This window comes from Octopus bimaculoides, chromosome 9 (genome assembly GCF_046866305.1).
Source record: "Octopus bimaculoides isolate indiv1 chromosome 9, ASM4686630v1, whole genome shotgun sequence".
NCBI classification, from domain to species: domain Eukaryota; kingdom Metazoa; phylum Mollusca; class Cephalopoda; order Octopoda; family Octopodidae; genus Octopus; species Octopus bimaculoides.
In genome coordinates this window covers 30684066-30700275 of record NC_142936.1, presented here as the reverse complement: position 1 = coordinate 30700275, position 16210 = coordinate 30684066, and the positions used below count along the sequence as shown (strand labels likewise).

At 37.2% G+C, this 16210-nt stretch overlaps 1 protein-coding gene across 4 annotated transcripts in view; it reads left to right on the top strand.

The window, feature by feature from the left end:
* Positions 1 to 16210, top strand: part of LOC106883292 (tRNA endonuclease ANKZF1) — a 478270-nt gene that overhangs the window by 6240 nt on the left and 455820 nt on the right. For 2 of the 4 annotated variants that reach the window (XR_016243085.1, XM_089357311.1), the window contains exons 2-5: positions 3859 to 3952; positions 8302 to 8509; positions 9920 to 10011; positions 11690 to 11786. Coding sequence is in view for 2 of the 4 variants with exons in the window: in XM_089357311.1 (XP_089213437.1) it covers positions 8305 to 8509; positions 9920 to 10011; positions 11690 to 11786 (394 nt within the window). In the remaining 2 variants the exon portion in view is untranslated. The remainder of the gene's footprint in view (positions 1 to 3858; positions 3953 to 8301; positions 8510 to 9919; positions 10012 to 11689; positions 11787 to 16210) is intronic. The other 2 variants (XR_016243084.1, XM_089357310.1) reach the window with 1 other exon arrangement.

The window sequence follows — 16210 nt, the reverse complement described above, 5'->3', positions numbered from 1 at the left end:
TCAGCAGTGAAGAAAAGTACCGCAGAGCGCGGTGTAGCTGGAGATGTGGCCAGCCTCTTCATGACCTGGTGGGACAGAAAACTTAAGCAATCCTTAGCAGAATAGTCCACAACTCTTTTACTTTACAGTGGGTATGTAGACGACATTAATATCATAGTTAAGATCAACTCTAGTAACGGTAATGTAGAAACTGAGAGGAACATAATGGAGAGCATCCAGCAGGTAGCTAAGTCCATCCACCAAAGTATCAAGGTAACTATAGATTACCCCAAGAATAGACTCCCTGTCCTTGATACTGAACTTTGGTTAGAGACTGTGAACAACAGAGTGCAGTTCCTTCTCCACTCCTATTACATGAAACCCATAGCTTCAAAATATGTTGTTCACAAGAACTCAGCTTTGTCACACAGCATGAAAATTAACATACTGATAGCAGACTTAGTTTGGATAACGAACGTGTCCCCACTATGCAAACCCTATGAAACGAAGAAACATGTACAGAACTTCATGCACCACATGCAATTCTCTGGCTATGATCAGAAAGATAGGGTTCGAGTATACAGGGATGCTACAAAGAAGTTAGATAAAATTATATGTAATGATACCAGTGGTACCTGCCCTAGATATAAAAGCAAAGACTGGAATAGGACACAAAGCTTGTAACAAAGCAAAGTAGGTGAACACATGGTATAAAACTGAGATATTGAGGAGTGATGGTTTTAGAGATCATAGCCCATGGAGAACTAGCCCGTAGATTTTAGGAAAACTCTGAAGGAGACCAAACTCAACATTAATATTGTTGAAAACCAGGGAACTCCATCAGATCACAACTATGTAGGACATACCTCTTTGAGAATACCATATGCACCAATGATAACTGCATGGTACATAGGATTAGCCCTGGCATTAACTGTAGAACTAGAAATGTAGTCTACAGCATAAGATGCATAGTAGGTGCTTGTAAAGACATGAACATGACATACATACATAGGGGAGGCATGTATGTATGTCTAAATGAACATTTGAGACAATATTACAACAAAAAGAGTCCTCCACACTTTACCAACATGACATCTACATTTTATCCAAGCACCCGAAAGAACCAACACTCAGAGAAATACAGTAGTACACCCTTCTAAATGAAACATCCCCAGGACTAAATAGGAAATATACATAGTAGATAATCATACCCCCCATACCTACAGTTTATATTTATATACAGGTGGAATAGTTAGTGGGCTGTTATGTAGATGTATGTATGTGTGTGTGTGTGTCATCATCGTCATTGTTTAACATCTGTTTTCCATGCTGGCATGGATTGGACAGTCTGACTGAGGTCTGGAGAGCCAGTGGCTGCACCAGGCTCCAATCTAATCTGGTAATGTTTCTACAGCTGGATGCCCTTCCTAACGCCAACCACTCCGAGAGTGTAGTGGGTGCTTTTTATGTGCCAGGGTTTTCCAACCCACACATTACTTAAACTTTGAAGCAGTCTCTCCACATGCTAGAAATAACAGCCAAACCTCCGACTATACGTACTTTGTAGGCACTCCTCCAAAAGCGTGTCCCCTCGACTTTGTTTCCTCACAACTTTCAGAAAAATGGATAGTTTTTAATAAAATTTTCTACATATATTCTTTATATGGTATAGATTCTGATTATATAGGAATCTTTTTGGAAAAAAATTTTCTGAACAGTGGAGAAGAGATATTTTGAAAAATTCTCATATTGGTTTTGTTTCTTAGCAAGTAAATGTTTAAACTTTCTTTTGGGGCACCTCTCCATGTCCAACACGAGACCATTTACCCTTGGCAAAAATCAGCATTTCAAAATTTCAATCTTACCCCACACAATTTCTTCAGGATTCATGCCCTTCAGGACTCCTATGGGGAAAAATACACAGAAAATGCCTTGAATCACCATGTTTGCACCTTCAAAATTTATGATTTTGCAAAAATAAAAAATTTATTGTGAGGAGCAGCATCTGCAGGGATTTTGAGGATTTTAGCTGCATGTTAACCAATGGTCAAGAAGGTGTAATATAAGTTTGGACACTCCATAAAAGCAGGCTATCCTATATTGAACAGTTTCAACTGATAGGAAGGTAACATTAGATTCAAGTTCATCATAAAAACAATTTTGGTACGTCTTGCGAAGGTATTTATCCCCCCTCCCTGGAAAAAAAATGACATCATTATTAGTTGATTGAAGAATCATTTAACCGTTCAGTCAATGATGTATATCTGATATATATATATGATGTATATCTGATATATATATATATATATATGATGTATATCTGATATATATATATATATATATGATATATATCTGATATATATATATGATATATGGGAGAATTCATTTAACATATGCGTATTGCTCCATTTATTAAATTTTATATGAGATATATATACATATATATATATATATATATATATATATATATATATATATATATTTATTTGAAGAAAAGCAACAAAAATTCAATAGGTTATAGCAGTACGTACGTTTCGTACAAACTTCATTTATTCATGTAGTGAGAACACTACATAAAATGTACAATGAAAATGTACTCCTCAGCTGCATAGTGGAATTTCATTTTAGAAAGTCATTTTGTAGATGTGTGCAAAAAACAAAATGACTTTCTAAAATGAAATTCCATTATGCAGCTGAGGAGTACATTTTCATTGTACATTTTATGTAGTGTTCTCACTACATGAATAAATGAAGTTTGTACGAAACGTACGTACTGCTATAACCTATTGAATTTTTGTTGCTTTTCTTGAAATTTTATTCACCAAATCTCTTGATTTTGTTTTTGGTTTTTACCCTACCAAATTCTGGTGCCTCAAACATTTTAAGTTCCACATTTAATCTTTTGATTAAATCTATATTATTATTATTATTATAATATATATATATATATATATATGTTCCTAGAATCTCTGCCGAATTAATACGACCATAGAAGCATGATCAGATAAGTTTCTCTGTCTTTCTAGCCTCGCTCATACTTTTCTATTTATTTATGCCCTGATTCGTAACACCTTTCTTAGTGCTTCCACTATTCTGTCCGTCTCATTATAATGTCGTAAAATTCATTTCAGTTGTCCATAACGATGTCGCCAAATTCACTCAGTTATTCAAGTTTTTCAGTTTTAATTTTCTCACATAATCACCTATCTCTATAATTCTGTCTTAGATTTAGCTGACCAAAACCCTTATTTCTCAATTCTATATTTCTACCATTCAATATTTACTGTGTCTATGCCACAGAAATCCCAAAAGAATATATTTCTGTATCTCCCTCGTGCTCTGGCCTAACCCTCTCTGCTTACTCTGTCTCTTTCGATCTGCTTTACTCTGTCTCTTTCGATCTGCTTTACTCTGTCTCTTTCGATCTGCTTTACTCTGTCTCTTTCGATCTGCTTTACTCTGTCTCTCTCGATCCCACTCCCTTGCTCTCTCTCTCTCTTCTCCTCTCTCTTTTGATTAACCACTTGCTTCGCCAGGTCTATAAAACTAGCGCGCTCACCCCAATTCCTCCACTGGTCCTAAATACCTTTGCAGCAATGGATTTGCCGCCCTCCCACTCCCTCTACCAGTACCGGAAGTTCCTATCTTCTACTACAGTACCGGTAGTTCCTATCTTCCCCATCAGTACCGTAAGTTCTTGACTGTCTCCCATGAACACTTCTAAAGGCTTCACACCATTCCCCCCACCCCCACTTTGGGTTTATCTCCTATGTAAGGTAGCGATCATATGGTGCAAAATACGATAGTGTAGTAGATGCAGGCTGAAATGATTGCTACTGATTGTTTATGAATTCTGCAAAATGCGAGCTTTCTTTTCAGATACATGATGCTGCTGTTCCCTGCCCCAGGGTCTCACAGGCCCATACCTCCCACACCCTCAGGATTGGCTCTCTCAACGTCGGCACACTGAAAGGTAGGTCTGGTGAGATTGTTGAGATGCTTGAATGGAGATGTGTCGATATCTGCTGCCTCCAAGAAGTAAGGTGGAGAGGAGGTTCAGCTAGGTTCCTCACAAGCAAAGAACACAGGTACAAGATTTTCTGAGCAGGGAACACAGATGGGGTCAGGGGCGTGGGTATACTTCTTGCAGAGAAATGGGTGGATAAGGTAATCGAGGTAGTTAGAGTATGCAATAGAATACTTAAGATTAGATTAGTCCTTCACCATGGGTTAGCAACCATTATCTCAGCCTATGCCGCTCAACCCAGGCTACCCGACGGACAGAAAGACCGATTTTATGACACCCTCCTGTAGACTACCTCGTCGACGAATGACAGGGACCTTCTCTTTGTGGCTGGTGACTTCAATGGTCATGTTGGACAACATTCAGGGGGCTTCTATGGCGTACATGGAGGCTATGGTTTTGGTTCCCTCAATGAGGAGGGTACCAGGCTGCTGGAGTTCTGTGATGCAAATGACCTTATGATCTGCAATACTAACTTCAGGAAACCTGCCAGTCACCTAGTCACCTACCGTTCTGGCAGACACACTAACCAAATTGACTATATCCTCGCCAGGAAAAGGGAAATATGGCTGCTTATAAATGCCAAAACCTTCCCAGGTGAAGAATGTACCCCACAACATAGACTAGTAGTTAGTGACTTCAGGATCAGGGCTAAGTGGTTGCCCAGAAGACGACCAGCATGGAGGAGAAGGGTGTGGAAGCTCAAAGATCCTGCGAATGGACAGAGATTTAGAGACTTATTACTCGAAGCCTTTGACGAAATAGAAGGGGATATAGCTTCACACAATGTAGAAGACAACTTGAGTTGTCTACGGGACAACCTGCTGAGGGCCACTGACCAGATCTGTGGATGGTGCAAAGTCCCCTCTCGACCCAAAATAACGCGGTGGTAGAACAATGTTGTTGACAGGGCTATTAGACAAAAGAAACAGGCTTGGAAGGACTGGAAGAACGGTGGTAGCAGGGAATTGTATCAGACTGCCAGAAGGGAAGCTAGGCGACAGGTTTATTTAGCCAGAGGGGAGGCACATGAGAAAAAATTTGCCAATGTTCTGCGCAGTGAGGAACAAATACTTGAGGTATTTTGTGCTGCAAGACAGTGTGTGAGAGAGAATCGTGATGTCGTGGGAGAGAAATGTGTTCGCATGGATGATGGTACGCTTGCACTAAATGAGGCTGCAAAGAAAGAGGTTTGGAGATGCCACTACGAAAGATTGCTCAATAAAGAGAATGAATGGGAGAAAGAGAGTCTGCTGAATGTCGACCCAACACAGGGACCAGCTATCCGAGTTGACAGTACCATGGTAGATAAAGCAATTAAGAGTATGAAGACAGGGAAAGCTCCCGGCCCATCAGGAATCACTGCAGCGATGCTCAAAATATCTGACAGTGTCAGCTATAGCCTAGTCACCTGTATTGTTAATCAGGTGATACACAAAGGAGTCATACCCAATGACTGGTGTAGCAGCACCATTGTCAACTGCTACAAAGGTAAAGGTGACGCTTTAGATACAAAAAATTACAGAGTTATCAAGTTGTTAGATCAGGTAATGAAAGTCACGTAGAGGGTCATAGCCCAACTAATTAGGGAGTGAGTCAGCTTAGATGAGATGCAGTTTGGGTTCGTGCCTGGGAAAAGCACCACTGATGCTATATTTCTGGTAAACAACTTCAGGAGGAATACCTAGCCAAGGATAAACCTGGCTTTGACAGGGTCCCCCAATCCCTCATCTGGTGGTCAGTGAGGAAAGTAGGGATAGAAGAATGGTTAGTGAGAGCTGTGCGAGCCATGTACAGAGACGCTGTCAGTAAGGTGAGGGTTGGCAACGAGTACAGTGAAGAATTCCGTATAGATGTAGGGGTCCACCAAGGTTCAGTCCTCAGCCTTCTCCTATTTATCATAATCCTCTCAGCAATAACACAGGAATTCAAGACAGGTTGCCCCTGGGAGCTCCTCTATGCTGATGACATTGCACTAATTGCTGAGTCACTATCAGAACTAGAGGAGAAGTTTCAGGTGTGGAAGCAAGAACTAGAATCGAAGGGCCTCAGAGTCAACCTAGCTAAAACCAAAGTCCTAATAAGTAGGAAGGTAGATAAAACACAAACCCCTTCAGGTAGATGGCCCTGCTCAGTATGTAGAAAAGGAGTAGGTAGTAACTCTATAAGATGTACCCAGTGCAAGCTATGGACACATAAGAGGTGCAGCAATATCAAAGGCAGGCTAACTAGGAAGTTAGTTTTTGTATGTAGCAGATGTACAGGAGCATTAAACACTGTAAGTATGCAGAAAACAACTTCTGCCACATTAGTAAAAGGCAGACTGTATGATGCATGTGTACGAACAGCCATGCTACATGGCAGTGAAACATGGGCTATGACTGCTGAGGACATGCGTAAGCTCGCAAGGAATGAAGCCAGTATGTTCCGATGGATGTATAATGTTAGTGTGCATACTCAGCAGAGTGTAAGTACCTTGAGAGAAAAGTTGAACCTAAGAAGCATCAGTTGTGGTGTCAAGAGAGACGATTGCGCTGGTATGGTCACGTGGCGAGAATGGATGACGATAGCTGTGTGAAAAAGTGCCACACCCTAGCGGTTGAGGGAACCTGTGGAAGAGGCAGGGCCAGGAAGACCTGGGATGAGGTGGTGAAGCACGACCTCCGAACATTAGGCCTCACCAAGGCAATGACTTCTGACTGAGACCTTTGGAAATATGCTGTGCGTGAGAAGACCCGGGAAGCCAAGTGAGACCAAAATCCAAGGCCTCTGCCGGGGATATAGCCAGCCCACTTATGCGTACCTTTCCTCCATTGGACACTAAACTCCGCTTGTGAAGACCTGTTAAAGCAAGTGAAATCCAAATCAAACCAAATTCGACGACTGGCCCCCATGCCAATGTCTCCTCCATTGGAGACTAAACTCAGCTTGCGAAGACCTGTTGGGGCAAGCAAAAGCGAAATCGTGATGGCACCGTCCTTTGAGCGTGATCGTTACCAGCGTCGCCTTCCTGGCATGTGAAAAGACATTCGAGCGAGATCGTTGCCAGTGCCACTGGACTGGCTCCTGTGCAGGTGGCACGTAAAATACACCATTTTGAGCGTGGCCGTTGCCAGTACGGCTTGACTGACCTTTGTGCCGGTGGCACGTAAAAGCACCCACTACACTCAGAGTGGTTGGCGTTAGGAAGGGCATCCAGCTGTAGAGACTCTGCGAAATCAGATTGGAGCCTGGTGTAGCCATCTGGTTCATCAGTCCTCAGTTAAATCGTCCAACCCATGCTAGCATGGAAAGCGGACGTTAGACGATGATGATGATGAAGTGTGTGGACTGCAACGGGGGACTAAGTTGCAAAAATAAACCTCATTTGGTCACATTCCATGAGAGTTTCTTGGTTAGACTATGAACTTTGCAGGCATCTCTTATATTAAGTATTAAGATGTGAATATATCATGTTAACTGATAAATCAAGAGTTCGCTGTACATTTTATTCTGCTGGCCAATTCTTTTGGAAACCATACTGTTTCTTTCTCATGAGTACAAAACACAGTTTACTGTGATACAGTTGAAGTTACTATTTTATAAATCACAAGAATTAATCAGTTTGATACAAGACACTGCTTTCATTTGCATGAATGATTGAAAATTAAATTTTTCCTGCTCATGAATTGTAGGCAACTTTTTCAAAAAGGCGTGCCTATATTAGTTAAAGCGAGGCAATGTAATGTTGTCTTATCGTGTAGTATGATGAAACACTTGAAGATTTTAATTAGGAACCTGTTAATTGATACTCCATTAATTTACCCTCTAAGTCATATTCTTTCTTACTATCTATAAGCACCTGCTAAATATTTGAAATTAATGTCAGAGGTAAAAAATATTTTAAAAAATATCTATATCTAAAATTACACTATATGAAAATGTTTAAAGTAATACACATATGTCTAAAGTATGTATTCAGTTGGTCATTGCTAGACGTTTTTATAGCACTTATTCATTGCCTGATTTAATAAAAAAAACGCTTCAACTTTGAATTACACCAAAGTTCCCTGTTAGAATATTGGAGCTTACCATATTTTGTATCAATCTTTACATATACAGTTGTTATGGATTGGATAAATAATTTACCATTCTCTCATTATCTATTTATCCCATTTTAATGAGGGTATAAGTTAAACTGATTTGTCTTTTCTAGCTAACTTCTTAAAGCCTGGCATTAATACTTCTTGGTTTAGCTTTGACAGCTTTATTTATTTACTATATTATTTTGTATGAAATGTACCGTTTCTTTAATCCAGGTAATGTCAACTGATTATCGAAAACTGACAAAAGGAGAACCTCAGAGTTACTCCAGTTGTCCATTGTATCAAGTAGACCAAGTTAAAGCTAAATTAGTTGGTTTACAGTTGGCAGCATGTGATCCTTCCATTAATCAGAGCTGTTTCATTGGTACATCTTCATCAGAATCTGTTTTCCAAGAGCTTTATACTGAAATATCTGAGTCAGGTAAATTAAAAATTTCTTTTTATGTATTTGCCTTACAAGGTAAATGTTTTGTAATAATCTTTGAGTATTATCCCTATTGTTATCTATAATATCTATAATAATAAATGGCAAGTTTGACCTTGATAAAACTTGACACATGTGGTGGGGCTTATGCCCATGTGGTCACTTACGCATTTGGAATATTTTAAAAAATTGATTTTTAATCAGCATTGATTTTTCAAAAATCATAAAATTTCTGCATTTTTCGCACTAGCCATCATGACATCGATTTGACGAAAAATGTTTCATGGGCATAAACAGACAGCTTATTAACAGTAATCTGTTTAGCATTTGCTAATTCTTCATTTCAATGCGAATTGTTTTGATTTGCTAAAACTTATTATTTCAATTCGTTATTTTAATTCCAAAGCGTTTCAGGTTTTGATTAATTAAGAGCATTTTATTTCTCACGCAAAATTTAGGCATTTCCTGCACTAGCTGTCATGATATCAATTTGACGAAATCTGCCCCAAAGCATAAAATTTCACCATTTTATGCACATGCACAAAAATGACGACATCACAGGTTCGCTACCAGACTCTGCTCATTTTTTCATCAAATTGGTGCTTCTCATTAATATAGATTTTAAATTTATGAAAAATGTTGAAATTTGACGCAAAATGTTTCATGGCTGTAAACAGACATCTTATTAACGGTAATTTATTCCAGGGTACCTCACCTAGTAAAATAATATAGAAGAGGATGAGATAGATAAGACAATGGAATGTCAAACTAAATTTTTAATCTAGTGTTACCCTATTCAGTTCTGAGTTGACTTTTAATTCAGCTTCACTAGGAAAACAAGTAAATTGGATCAATTCAGTTGAATTATTTACAGAAACTAATACCTAGTGAAAAATTTGTTATTTATGAATCATGAAAATCAAATTTTGTAATTTACAATATTTGGTTTCACCTTTTAGCTTTCTTGAAAAATGACAGAAAGAATGACAAATTCCAAGAGTTACTCCAATTGTCTATTTTATCACACAAATCAAGTCAGAGCTAAATTGGTTGATTTACAGTTTGCTGTCTGTGATCTTTTAGAATTTTACATGTTAGTGCTTATTTATCAAACTGCTTTAATATATTTTAAGTAACTTCAAAGGACCTAATAGAAGTATTTAACAAAATAAATGTACTAAGATAACTAAAATTTTTTAATTTCTCAAACACTTCTAATATAATAAATTGCAAATTTTATTTCTTGCCAGACAAATAAGTATTTTGTTGACTATATGTAAAAAAGCAAATTTTTTTCTAACATAGGAAGTTCTTTGTTTAATTCTAGGAAGGAAATTTTTGGTTAAACTTGTAAGGAAAAAGCTTACAAAGTATTAAAATACTTAACAAATTATTTTCAATTTTCAGATGCATCCAGTTTCAAATCTGTTTTGACTGTGGCTAACAGCAGCACCAGTTGTAGCTTGTGCTCATTAAAATTCCAGAATTTGCAAGAGCAGGTACTGCAACATGTCATTTAAGTGAAGCTTTATATTTTATAATTGCAATGTATAAGTTAAGAGAATGATTTAGAAGTATATAGTTATAAACCTTCTTATTATCTGATCAGCAGCAGTTTATTGAAATTACATTACTTTAGTACTGACTGGGGAGCTATTATTAAGTAGCTGCTCTAGTTTTTAGCTCAGAACAAACATCTTTCTTTGTCTTTGAGGACTTAGAAAAGTCCTTTGAAATATTCTGTAGTGTATAGACCACTGAGAACATTAGCTATAGAGGAAAAGCTTGTGAGAGCAGTGTGAGTTGTATAGAGAAATTTGTTAGTGATTTGCATGAGGAATTTGATGTTGAACAGAGCATGGTTTACAACCTTTTCGATATAGTTTATGAAGGAATAAACATAGATAATTTAAGATTGGATGCACTTAAGAATTTTTATATGCTGACAAATTGGTCCTCATTTCAGAATCTCTTGAAGTGATGTAGAAAATGTTATGAGTGACAAGAATAATTAAGTTAACATGGCAAAGATAAAAGTCCTATTTTGTAACAGCGAGTGCAAATTCCCAGTAGCATCTGGGCATTGTCATTGCACAGTATGTGAAATGGGAATAAGTAGGATCACAATACAGTGTATTCAGTACAAGCACTTGTGCAGTAGGAACTCTAGAAGCCAAGATTTTTACAAGTGCTAAATAGATATAACCAGTAGGGGCATCAGATAATGTATATGAACTGTCTAGATAGCTTGTTTGTAGAAGTTGTTGTAGTTGATAGTTTCTTCTAGCTGGGGAACTGGTTTACTGCTGGAGATATAGTGAGTGTAAAATAATTAAAGAAAGGTATGGGGAGTTGTTAGCTTTGTTAGCAATAAAAAGGTTTGTCTCTGTGCCAGATAATATATAATGCATACATATATAGTGTCTTGCTGCATGAAAGTGACATAGACATTGAATGTAGAAAAGTTATGTCAGCTGAACTAGAATGTGTTAAGATGGATTTCTTTATTAGCCACACAGGGCTCTGGTTTGTAGAATATACAGTATTAATTTGTATGAAAGACAGACCAAGTGAGAGAGTATCTGGATGTTAATGGCATTAACTAAAGCATACAAGAGAGATGGCTCTACTGATATGGACATGTGATGTAAATGGATCACATTACTGGGAAAATAAGCTCCATGTTCTGACAGTAGAGGGCATTGGTTAAAAAAGCAAATCAAGGATTAATTAGCAAGAGGTTGTGAGGTTTGATCTAAGAATGTTACTGTTGAATCAGGAAGTATGTTGATGCACTATACTGCAGACCTGTGTAATACATATAAAGAATGGAAAAATATGTTTAAACAAGTTTGCAAGAAATAATGTGCATGTGTGTAATGGTAAAATTGAAATAACAAAAACAAAGGACAAGAAAGACAAGATAAAAGCTGTTGTTATTTGTTTCAGGCTTGGATAAAAAAAAAAAATAGAAATGTATTTTTAACATTTTGGACTTGAGTTTTTCATTGGAGAAAAGTGAGGAAGAGAGAGAAAATGAAAAGGAAAGACAAGATGCAACATCTATACACTTGTATGTGTGTTTAGGAGTTTAATTCGTTTTTTTAAATCAAAATCTGTTTTGTAATAAATTGTGCTCTTTTTAATTCATGTATTTCTTTTTGTTAATATCTATAGAAAGAACATTTTCGATCAGACTGGCATTTGTATAACTTGAGACAAAAGTTGAGAGGAATGTCCCCGGTTTCTGAAGAAGTTTTTGAAAACATTGTTGGTTAGTTTACAATTTTGAAATTATTTCATAAAATCTCAAATTTCTATTTGTGAAAAATCTTTTCAGAGTTGATTTTAAAAAAAATTTCATTAGCAACTATTTAATCATGAAGTGGGTAACATTGTACTACTTGTGAACTTATATGTTATGACAGTCTATTTCCATTATAGCACCACCACTTTTTCATCTTGACCTTAATATTCATTTTTATAGAAAAGGTTTTAAAAAATAGCAATGAAGAATTACAATAAGACAAAACAGAACAGAACACGTTTATGTATTCTAAACTGAGTGTAAATGTAGATCTCAAGGAGACATAAGGAGAATTGAACCTACATCCGTTCAACATCAATGGGGAATGATGTTGTTGTGTGGTTTAGATGTTCATTTTGAAATTGTATGGTTTCAAGTTTGATCCCACTGCTCAGTTCCTTGGGCAAGTGTCCTCAGTCTAGCCTCGGGTCATCAAAGCCTTGAGAAAAATTGAGTAGATGGGAACTGTGTGGAAGCCCATTGGATGAGCTTTCATTGTTCAATTCAACACCAACATCTGGCTTTGGGGTACCTTTATCAAAGTCCACTCTGATACAAATATTCAGAACACATCTTCAATTTGAAGTTAACCGATAAGACATCCTTTTTCTTTTTTTCTCGCTTTCCACTCCACCAGGAGGTACTGCAATGGGCATGGCTATTTCTCTTCTGATTAAGTATTTAGAAAAATTTAAACAAAACTGGGTGGTTGGCATTATGAAGGACATCCAGCCATAGAAACCATGCCAAACAGGCATGGATCCTAGGCAGCTCTTCAGCTGGCCAGCTCCTGTCAAACCAGCTAAGCCATGTCAGCGTGGAAAACGGACATTATATGATGATGATGGGGTTATCTGTTTCTGCTTTGCATAACATCATTGAAATATCAATTGTCCTGCTTATTTAAATGACTTTACCTTCCTTGGTGTGTTGACTCTTTGGCTTGTGTTGTATGAGAGTATGATGCCCCCTGGCAAGAATGGACTGGACCACTACGTATCATTAGTAATAGTCTGAGTAAGTGAGCAGTTCGTGCTAGTTCCACAGTTTGTGTGTTGATTGTTCAAAGTTTACAGTTCCAGTTAGTGTGTTGGATTGTTGGTTCTTAAAAGATTGCTGCTACATTCGGTTTGGTTACTGCCATTTGTTTCGATTATATTGTTATTTCACTGTTGCAATGTATTCATTTATCCATAAGGATATAACATCTGGCGACAAGGATCGTTCGAAATTCACAATGGTTATTTGACAATTTCTGCATCATGGAAAACCTATTAGCCACAGCAGTACAGCTTCAAGCGAAGCAACAGGAACAACTACAGGAATTGCAAATGCAAATACTACAACAAGTAATTGAATTGCAGTTGGTGAAGTCTAAAAATCCAGTAAGCTTGTTTACACCAGATGGCGTAGCTAACACAATTTCTGAATTTACATATAATCCAGAGGAGAGTATTACATTTCCCACATATTATAGAAGATACGATGGAATTTTTAACGAGAGCAAGTCATGGTCAGAGGAGCAGAAAGTAAGGCTTTTACTGCGCAAGGTAGCAGCTGCTGAACATGAGTGTTACTGTAACTTTATTCTGCCCAAAAGTTGAGTGAGATTGGTTTCCAAGAAACTGTGGAACTGTTTACAAAAATTTGTTGTGATAGAAGTTCATTATTCAACACCAGAATGGAGTGTTGGAACTTAATAAAAAATGAAGAGGAAGATTTTATCACCCGCACCAGAGTAGTCAGCCGCATGTGTGAAAATTTCAAACTCCAGTATGTCACTCAGAATATGTTCAAATCTCTTATCTTCGTGCAAGGACTTATAGCATCTGAAGATAGAGAAATTCAGGCAAGGATTTTCTCGAAAATGGAGCAAGCGAACCAGGATTTATCTCTACAGATCATCGCAGAAGAATGTCAGACTATGACGTGAAAAAAATACAAGATAAAGACCCTGCAAAAACTCAAATGCATCGTCCCGGGAAGCACAATAAAAGAAAAGTGTCAGGCCCTAATCTGTGTTATGGTTGTGGAGGCCTACACTACAAAAAGGATTGTCCGTTTAAAAATAAAATATGCTATAGTTGTCAGAAGCTGGGACACAGGAGTTCTCATTGTAACAAGACTACAAGGCTCAAACTCAAAAAGTCCTAAGGTGTTTTCAGCAGAGAGTGATTGTGACGGAAAAACAAGAAAATTTGTGGACATAAAAATAAATTATGTGAATACCAAATTACAGTTAGACACAGGTAGTGACATCTTGATTATAAATGTGGATACTTCGAAAAAAATTGGTTAACCGAGATTACGTACAACAGCGAAAATAGCATGTGGTGTAATGGGCAATAAATTACATTTCATGGGCAAAACATGCATTAGTGTCATATTTCGAAGAGAGACATGTGAATCAAAATTATTCGTTGTGGATAATACAATCAATCTGTTTGGCACAGATTGGTTAGAACTATTCAATTTATGGCACCTCCCCATGAATCTTTACTGCAATAACATAAATGGTTGTCCTGTTAAAAACATGTCTTCAGAAGAACTGAAGAAAAAATTGAAAAAATGTTCCTGCAAATGTTATCAGGATTTAGGTCTATGTAGAAAGACCTATTTTCAAGTAAGTGAAAACGCTGTACCTATATTTAAATCAAACAGAAAAGTTCCGTTCACGGCAATTGAAACTATAAACGAAGAGTTGAACAAACTCAAAAGGAGTGGAGTCTAAAATGGGTGGATTACTCGAAGTGGGCGGCCCCCACGGTATGTATTAAAAAAAAAAAAAGATTAGGCTGTGTGCCAATTTCTCTACAGGATTGAATGACTGCTTAAAAACATACCACCATCCACTCCCGACTGCAGGGGACGTTTTTTCAAAGTTAAATGGTGGAAAAATTAGATCTGTCTGAAGCCTATTCACAGATAAAAGTAAATGAAAAGTGCTCAAAGTATTTAGCTATAAATACACACAGAGGATTGTACAGATATACCTGGTTGCCTTTTGGATTACAGGTTGCACTGGCAATATTTCAGCAAATCATGGATGCTGTGTTATCTGATTGTGAATTTGAATTCCTTACTTGGACAATATTTTTATCAAGAGTAATTCTCATGAACAGCATGTGGAACACATAAAAGCTGTATTTAAAGAAATTAAAGATTTTGGGTTCACTTTGAGTGAAGAAAAATGCAAATTTTTTTCTACCCCAAATTAAGTACTTAGGGCAAATAATTGATAAAAGTGGTTGATATCCTGACCCGTCGAGGGCAGACGCAAGAAGGAATATGCCTGTGTTGACAAATATTCCAACTTCACAAGCATTTCTTGGACTGGCAAACTACTACCAAAACTACATTCCTAATATGCACAAGTCTTAACTTGTGCATATTAGGAATGTTGTTTTGGTAGTAGTTTTTTAATAAAACTTTTAATAAGTCATTTTTTTTAAAAACAACTTATTAAAAAAAGAAGTAAAGTAGAATTGGTCCACTAAATACCAGAACACTTTTGAAGAAATAGAAAAAATTCTAACCTCATACCTGTCATTAGTACATTATGATCCCAAATTGGACATCATTGTAGCATCTGATGTTTCTGAGCATGGATTAGATGCAGTTCTACTTCGTAAATATGAAGACTTCATGCTTGCTAATAGCAGCAGATAGGAGATATAGTCAAATTGAAAAGGAGGCCCTAGCAATTATTTATGCAGTTAAAAAATTTCACAGGTTTCTGCATGGCTGAAGATTTTATTGCAAACAGACCATATAGACCTTTTCTGTTGATTTATGGGTCTCAAAAAAATGGTTACTGACTCATACTGCGAACCGCCTTTGATCTGGCCTAAAGAGTGAGTGGGGCTGGCACACACACCTAAGTCTGACAATTCAATTTTACATGCTGCCTAACATTTAACCCTATAGTGTTCAAATCGGTCATAACTGGCCAAAATTAATTCCCCTTTATTTGTTCAAGCCAGCTGTATCCGAAAGCTCTACGAAATTGCTAAAAAAATAAACAAATCATGTTATTGAATTCTCATAGCTTTGAGATAATGCAAGATGAAGCCTTTCCCACCTTTATTCAAGTATAAATACTGTGAAATTGTTTAGACCACATGGTTTTTTGAACGTTTGAAGAGAAGTGTTTACCTTGGTTGTGAAAGAAATGGCGTCAGCAAGTAGCGATTCCGACTTTGAAGGATTTACAGTTGATGATATAGGAAATATAAATGAAAACAAAAGTATTTTGTCTTTAGATGAATCTGATATTAGTGATTATTCATCAGACGAGGAAGATTTTGATAACGATAGTAATGAAAATGAAAGTGATGAAAATGATATTGTAAACATGGCAACATGGTCAAAAATTACAACACCAAACACTA